Here is an 8368-nt window from a genome sequence, read left to right as displayed (position 1 = left end):
AGGTGGCTTCCACAGGACACTGGAAGGGGCAGTAGCTGTGGCCTTTTGGTAGGATCCCAATTTCGTCGGTCATCCGACGTGACATCGAGAGTGACTGACTGAAAGGGAATTTCTCGGTTACGTATGGTAACCCTCGTTCCCTGAAGGAGGGAACGGAGACGTCACGTCCCGTCGCCACAGCTCCTGTACCACCGCTGAGCAGCCAGGTCACCGGCTCGGCTCCTCAGCGAAAACCTGAATATGCGCTGCATCTGCTGCCTACTTATACTCACGCTGTGATCAGCGGCAGCTGGATGCACTAATCGCATGCCAATGTACATTGGTTCGTTTAGTTTGCACTCGAAGTAGATTGGTCTCTCTAAGCGAGATCCCAATTCGTCGGTCATCCGACGTGACGTCTCTGTTCCCTCCTTCAGGGAACAAGGGTTACCATACGTAACCGAGACGTTCTTCTACTTAAACTTATTTTATTTCAGACAACATTTCTAATTTTTTAAGTTTTTTATCTGATATTTGTATTTTAATTTATTTCAACTTTAGTATTAGTTAACAATAACGACACTATATATTTATGGTGTTTTTTGTCCGCTTTGGGGGTTGATAGCTTTCAAGATGAGCTTGAAACATGCTGCCCAAACAACTCTTTTGTTGAGTTTTAATGTGTACCTGAAGAACAGGATGAAATTAACAGTTTAGATTATGTGACAATGTCTGATCTAGTTTGGCTCTTAATGTTTTGCTAGTTAATTGTGATTTACTACGATTCTAACAACCTTCTAGTGATCTACAAGACTGTAAAACTGACAGTTTAAGAACAAATGAGCAGGATTAATCAATGGCCTATAGTGGACTAAATCTAATTAGAGAAGAACACAATCAGAGAACTATAACTTTTTATGTTTCTTTCAATTTAATCTTGCAGTACAGTATTCTGGATAATAGGGGATGGGAGTAATTAATTTAGGACTGCAATATCCCTATTATAGACATATAAAGTATTCATAAACTAACTCATCCAGCATTGAGAATGATATACGTTTGCACAGCTGTCTCACCGTTCCGTGCTAAGATGATGGCCACATACTGCTGGCTGAGGGTGTTGACTGTGAGCAGCATGGCAGGACTCTGTGTAGTCTGGAAACTCAGTGCCATGTTGTCTCTGGTCTTGCTGTACTGAGAAGGGACAGACAGCACTGTGGCCGACCTGTTCTGTATGACAGAGAATGGCTCCTGAAAAATGTAGGTGACCGACGCTCCTCTTTCAAAGGACATGGACATCTCTGTGGACATAAAAAGACCAGATGGATATTGTCAGTATACCTGATTTCCTACGTGTTGTTTAAGCACTTTGAACGGGGTGTGTGTGACTGCTGATAATGCATACATTTGTATCAATAGATTCTACAAGCAACGCCCATGCATAATTAATAAAAACAATAAATTTTATTTTTTTTTTTACAATCTCTACAACCAGTTTCTCAATTCTTAGGTCACGTTTTCAAAACTCTTCACATAGTGAGCCCAGCTATGCGGGCTTTGTGGGCTAAACTATGGAACATTTTCCACTGCTTTGGCACAAAATACATTTAATGACTACTTCTCTCAGAGTACGTGGATTCTTTTCTTACTTAGAAACAACCACCACCAAAAGTCTATGTATCTACAGGCCAATTTGCACATTTAAATGTTATTTAAAAGTTCAAAACTTAAAATAATACACAACCGAATAAGACAGCAATTTGCTACACTTCTACAGTAATACAAGTGACCGATTTCAGCCGCGGCTTCAGCGTCTATTTTATAGTGTAGGGGGGGGGCGCTTCGGATTCTATAGAGCATTTGATTGGACAGAAAGTTTGATGAGAAGATTAAGTACGATGTGATGTCAAAAAAATAATTGAGCCATTTTGGGCGGAAGTGACGAACTGCAAGCTTTGAATGCTTATATCTTCTAAATGCGAATTTTGTCACTGTTTTGGAGCACACTGCCTTATAGATAACCTTAAGACTAACATATTGATTACTAACACCCAAAAAACTTTTTTTTTTGATTTCATGGGGACTTTAAGTTTGAAGGCTGGAAAGCATTGAAGTCAACAAGAATCACCATTTGCAACCCATTTTTTTCCACAATGTGACACAATTTCAAGTGAAACAGGAGAAACACAGACATACAGACAGACAGACAACGAACATACAGAGAATATTAAAAATTGAGATATTAAACATTCCCAGTATCATAATACGTCAATGACTATTGCAGCAAGAATCAGAACAAATACTTTGGCATTTATAATTACATTTTCTTCTCTGTCTGTATTTAAATAATGTGCATCATCACAATGGAAGACCCTATTAGATACAGACTATCAGACAGACAGACTGAGGCAAGAGAACAGAACAGTCAGACTTTCTCATCTCATCCTTTGATCAGCACAGCTCATTAGATCAAACTAAAGAAGGGCAGCTTTACGCACATCTGACTTTCTGATGTCTTCATGAATACAAATGTATAGATTTTCCCACTCTTGTTTACAGACATTGTATAACACTATATTTCTGGAAAAGAAAATCTAAGGTATGTTTTAAGCATGTCTGCCAGTATGGCATAACTTTCATTAACAAGATTCTAGAACATTCCACCCACACAAGGAGAGTGACAAATTAAAACGTAGCAAGGTTAAGATAAGTCATTAATACTTTGTTGTTCTATCATAATGGCAGGGCAGCTTTTGTAAACTGAAGATACTTATGTAAAAAGTAGCTTTGTTTCAGATTCTGTACATCAAGATGTTCAAAAATCCCACTCAACACATACGCCTTCGAGACTTCTGTGCCTTCTGTGCTCATACAGGCAACATCAAGGCTCTCCAATCCAGCATCAGAGAGCCTTTGATAGAGCAGAGTTATTAAAAGACTGGCAGCGCTTGCCCACTGACATATGGCTAAATAAATGTTTACAGTACATTATGCAAAGATATAGATGTCATGTTACATATTACATGGCAGTTTCATCATGTCTGAGATAAAGTAATTCATCTAGTCAAAGTAAAATATGGATTCTCTCAAATCAAATATCTTATTAGTTATTACGAATATACTTTTTAAGTGCTTTCTTTATTCCTATTATTCATTTTCTATGTATTACTTGATTTAACAGTTATAAAAGGTTTAATTTATTGACATCACTAGTTAAATTTAAAATATTACCTTCTGTGCAAGAGGGTCCTCCGTAAGCGGAGTTAGTGCAGTCGCACATGTAACCGCTGCTTTTCTCAATGCATTTCCCCCGATTGTGGCAGAGCCCAGCTGAGCTGCTACAGTGACCTGCACACCCTGAACTCACTCCTGGTGTCACTTTGGCCCGTTCCTCCAAGTCAAAATTCACTCCATTCATGTTAAATGCTCGAATGCATCCAAGAAAGCCTCTTTGTCTAGTGGCTGTGCCCCCTAAGAGATGAGAGGGTAAATTATGGGGGGAAAAAAGTAACCAGAAATACTTTTCAGAGGCAGATGCGTGAAAAGATAATATAAAAAAACTACTATTGGACTGAATAAAGAGTAACAAACAAATACAACTCCTCTCTCTGCAGTGCACTTTCAAAAGGTTTATTTTACCAACAAACAGCTGGCTTCCAAGCTGAAGGCGAAGGTGTCCATCAGGAGGGGTTTCTATGATCCGCAGGGGCAGCTGGTCGACCTGCAGGCATGCTTCTTTCACACTGCGCTCGGCTCGAACCCAATGCCACTGCCTGTCGTTCAGTGGCACAGGAGATTTGACGGTCAGGACTACTGGCCCGTCGCCCACATTAAAGGAGAAAGTCACAGCTGAGGGAGCTGGGTGAACAGGAACATGAGTAAAACAGTCTGAACAAGTAAAAACCAACACTTCTAAAACTGCTAGGATTAAAGCAAAATCACAGATAAAAATACCAAATATAGTGCAATACCAATAATAGAGTGTTCATTCAAGTTACAGTAAAAATGAGGTTATTTACGTTAACGTTAGTTACAATAGATAACATGAACTAACAATGAACAATAATTTTACAACATTTATTATCTTGGTTAATGTAGTTTATACATACACCACCATTCAAAATGTTTCTTGAACAGCAAATTCGCATATTAGAATGATTCCTGAAGAATAGTGTGACACTGAAGACTAATGACTGCTTAAATTACAGCTTTGCCATCACACAAATAAATGACATTTTAAAATACATTAAGATAGAAACTTGTTATTTCCAAATGTTTTTTTGATCAAATAAATGTAGCCTTGGTGGGCATAAGAGACTTTTTTCAAAAACATAAAAAAATCTTACCAACCTCACACCTTTGAACAGTAGTGAATATCAATAAATGTTTAACATTTCAAGTTGTATAAAAAGAACTATTATTTTATGTATTATGAACAAACATGAAGTAACAATGAACAATAGTATATTGATAAATTCAAATTCTAAATTAAACTAAATGCATGCTGAAAACATTTTTTCATTGTTAATTCATATTCACCTATTGCATTAACTAATGTTAAGAAATTGATAGATATTTTAAAGTGGTACTCAAGTTATGGACCTATACCAAACAATAATGGATGGATAAGTATTATAATTTGAAAGTTTAATCTTTTTCTTCTTCTTTTTTAACTTTATATGTTATATTGTTCAATTAGATTTCTAATGGAAACTAAAATCTGACATTGCCACATTCTTATAGATGTGCTGGGACTCACAGCTCAGCTCAACCCTGATAAAGTCTTGAATGCCCATGTTTTCCAGAAAGACCCCGGAGGGGGAAGCAGTCTTGAAGTAGAAGGAGACATCGAGGGAAAGCTCCACCTGGAGAGTCGGGAACTGCAGATATGAAGCTGCTTGATAAAAAGATACAGCATTCCACAGGAACTCTAACAGAGAGGAAGAAAGATAAATGTCATATAGTTGACAGCTTACATATTCCTTTTATACACTGAAATATCTACTATCTGTCCGCTTGTTTTCTTTTTTCTCTCGCTCCTTCTCTCTTAAGTCTCTTTCAAACATCCATCCTTGTCATGTATGACAACAGCAGAAGAGATCAGTTCACATACTGTCATCAGAGCACTGCAGGGGTCCCACGACATACATGGCTTCAGAGCCCAGTCTGTAAGTATCTCCAACCACAATCTCCCGTACCGGCAACTGCTCCTTATATGAGAGGATGCCAGTATCATTCTCCCTGTAAACAAACGCTCATATTCAAAACAGTCCTCTAACAATAGATGTATAAGGCAACAAGACATAGCATCTGAACAAAAATGGATATATTAGATATACATTACCATTCAAAAGTTTGGGGTCAGTAAGATTTCATTTTGTATTTGTTGAAAGAAATTGCTACTTTTATTTAGCAAGGATGTATTAAATTAATTAAACATGTCAGTAAAGGCAAAAAAAATTCTTTTGAAACTTCTATTCAACATTGATAATAACAAGAAATGTTTCTTGATCACCAAATCAGCATTTCTGATGGATCATGTGACACTGAAGACTGGAGTCATAACTGCAGAAAATACAGCTTTGCCATTACAGGAATAAATTATATTTGAAAATACAGGTGCATCTCAATAAATTAGAATGTCATGGAAAAGTTAATTCTAATTTATTGAAATGCAAACTAACATAGATATTTTAAATTGTAAATTGTAATAATATTTACTGTCATTTTAATAAAATAAATGCAGCGTTGCGAAGCATTTTTTTTAATAAAAACATTTTTTTTAAATTTAAAAACAAAAATATTCCTGACCCCAAACATTTATTTATACAATATATATAATAAAATTACCATTTTAAATACGTATCATATCTTGTACATTATGAATGTACTGGTAATAATTTAGTGACCCTACAATAAGTCTTACTCATGGATTAGGTATAAATTATGCATAAAACTAGTCAAGGTTATATAAAAGGTGTTTACTGCATTTCATCTGGTTTTGAGCCTTGTCAGCACACATAATAACGCAACTTGTGTGCTATTATCTGTGAATAAGACCCAGTGTTAGTAAAAGTAAGGTTCATCTCAGTAATCTTACAGACGTAATGAGTTGCATTTGCCTTGTTACCATGACACTCTGTCTGCATCACAGTTGCAGAAGTAGTTCATGTCGGCACAGTTCTCTTCCAGACCGCAGGAGCACTGCTGCACCCCCGGCTGGAATCCACCCCAGTAGGTCCTCTTCTCTCCTCTGCGGTCCACCCACCAGGACAAAGGGGTGCCGTCTGCAACAACACCAATTCAATCTAAAGCATATTTTAAGCTTATCTTCATCAAGACCTGTACAAGTCAGTCCTCTTCAATACATACCAAAACAAAAAATAACAGAGTTTTACACCCATTGTCGGTAACAGACAAATATTTAAAAAAAAAATATATATTTTTTAGAGTGTTAAATAATATGGGGTATAGAGTCATAAATTCATATGCAATTGTCTAATAGTATGTGTATATAAAATCCACACATTGACATTGGCTTTTTAATTCTCTGTTAAGCTGTTGCTATTAACTGCAAGAAATTGCTAGTTAATTTCACAATTAAATTACAAAGAAATGCTAAAGTAATGCACTGAATTAAACATGAAATTTTGATCTAGAAAAATGTACTCGGTTACTAACGTAACCTCAGTTCCCTGAGATACAGGAACGAGTACTGCGTCTTGCTAGACGCATATGGGAAAAAAGCCTTTTTTCTCGTGAACTGAAACCTTTTAATTCACGCAGTGAAACTGTACGGCCATTGGTTCGTGCAGTGTATTAAAAACGAATCAATGGCTAGGCAGCGGAGCTGCACGAGCCTATGGCGACGAAGTCCGCCAAAGCCAGCCAAAGCCTGCCAGAATGGGAGGGGCATCTGGCTATATAAGCGGGCGTTCACCACAGGATTCTCAGGTTACTTTGACTGAAGTGACGACTGAGTCGTGCAGCTACATAGCATGGCTAGCAACGCAGTACTCGTTCCCGTTAGTAACCGAGTACATTCCCTTTCGATACTACACTCTTACTGCGTCTTGCTAGACGCATATGGGAACACAGTACAATCACGCCGTGCTAATGTAGTGGAACGACTAAAAGTATAAAACTTCCATAAGCAACCAATGCCCATAGAGAAATTAACAACAACCCAAGGCTAAGACGGGCTGAGCTTCCCGAGGTCACACCCGGCCTGGTTAATCGTTCCAGAGTACTCCTGTAACTTCGACACCCAGGGGTTGAGAGCTAACAGGTGAAACAATGCCAGAGAACTTGAGCGTGATACGGCCAAGGGCTCTCTGCCAGATCTGTTTACGCAGCGCATGTCCCTTCAAGTGGAAACGACCCTGGCCTGCAAGGCCGGGACTTCCAGGTTATAAAAGCTTGCGAATGTGGACGGTGAGGCCCAGCCGGCCGCCTCACAAATATCCGCAATAGACACACCACTGGACCATGCCCAAGACGAGGCGATGCCTCTAGTCGAGTGGGCCCGTACTCCAATGGGGCATTGAAGGCCCAAAGAAGAGTACTCTAGCGAGATGGAGTCTACTATCCATCTAGAGAGTCTTTGCTTTGTAACCGGAAGCCCTTTGGTGCGGTTACCGAAGCTGACAGAGCTGTTCCGACCGCCTATAGGGGGCGGAACGCTCAATATAGATTCTCAGAGCTCTGACGGGGCAGAGCTGAGATAGCTCTCTCTCCTCTTTAGTTGGAGGAAGCGCGGAAAGCGTAATGACCTGTGCTCTGAATGGAGTGGAGAGCCTATTCGCTTTACTGATGCCAGTGCTAGAAGCAGAGCAGTCTTCAACGATAGCGACCGAATGTTGGCAGACTGTAGCGGCTCGAAAATGGGGCCCTTCAGGGCCCTCAGCACAGTGTGCAGAACCCATGAAGGGAACGGTAGGGGGACGAGGCGGATTCAGCCTCCTGGCACCCCTTAGGAAGCGGATGACCGTGCTGTTTCTGCCCACCGATTGGCCCTCAATAGAGGCATGAGAGGCCGCTATAGCTGCTACATAGAGTTTGAGCGTGGATGGGGAACGTCCCTTATCCAGCAGCTCTTGAAGAAATGACAACACCTCTGTCAAATCGGAAGTATGAGGGTCTTTGCCGCGGTTTAGACACCAAGCGGAGAAAAAAAGACCACTTTAAGGCATAGAGGCGTCTCGTAGACAGGGCTCTAGCCTCCGGAATTGTGTTTAAGACTCGCTCTGGGAGGCTCAAAGGCTCCCATCGAGCGGCCAGAGGTACAGGGCCCATAGGTCGGGCTGAGGATGCCATATTGTCCCGTTCGCTTGAGAGAGGAGATCCTGTCTCAGCGGAACAGGCCAAGGGGCCGCTATCAATAGCTGAG

The 8368-nt window shown here is 39.9% G+C and overlaps 1 protein-coding gene across 1 annotated transcript in view; it reads right to left on the bottom strand.

The window, feature by feature from the left end:
- LOC107658203 (contactin-associated protein-like 5) overlaps positions 1-8368 on the bottom strand; it is a 64869-nt gene that overhangs the window by 7823 nt on the left and 48678 nt on the right. Inside the window, exons 15-20 of the mRNA XM_016446662.1 lie at positions 6110-6266; positions 5093-5220; positions 4739-4909; positions 3619-3837; positions 3211-3450; positions 1056-1280 (exon numbers count right to left, since the gene is read on the bottom strand). Coding sequence (XP_016302148.1) covers positions 1056-1280; positions 3211-3450; positions 3619-3837; positions 4739-4909; positions 5093-5220; positions 6110-6266 — 1140 coding nt within the window. The remainder of the gene's footprint in view (positions 1-1055; positions 1281-3210; positions 3451-3618; positions 3838-4738; positions 4910-5092; positions 5221-6109; positions 6267-8368) is intronic.

The sequence above is a fragment of the Sinocyclocheilus anshuiensis genome, unplaced genomic scaffold (genome assembly GCF_001515605.1).
Source record: "Sinocyclocheilus anshuiensis isolate Anshui unplaced genomic scaffold, SAMN03320099.WGS_v1.1 scaffold263, whole genome shotgun sequence".
NCBI lineage: Eukaryota > Metazoa > Chordata > Actinopteri > Cypriniformes > Cyprinidae > Sinocyclocheilus > Sinocyclocheilus anshuiensis.
This window is presented reverse-complemented; position numbering and strand designations above follow the sequence as displayed.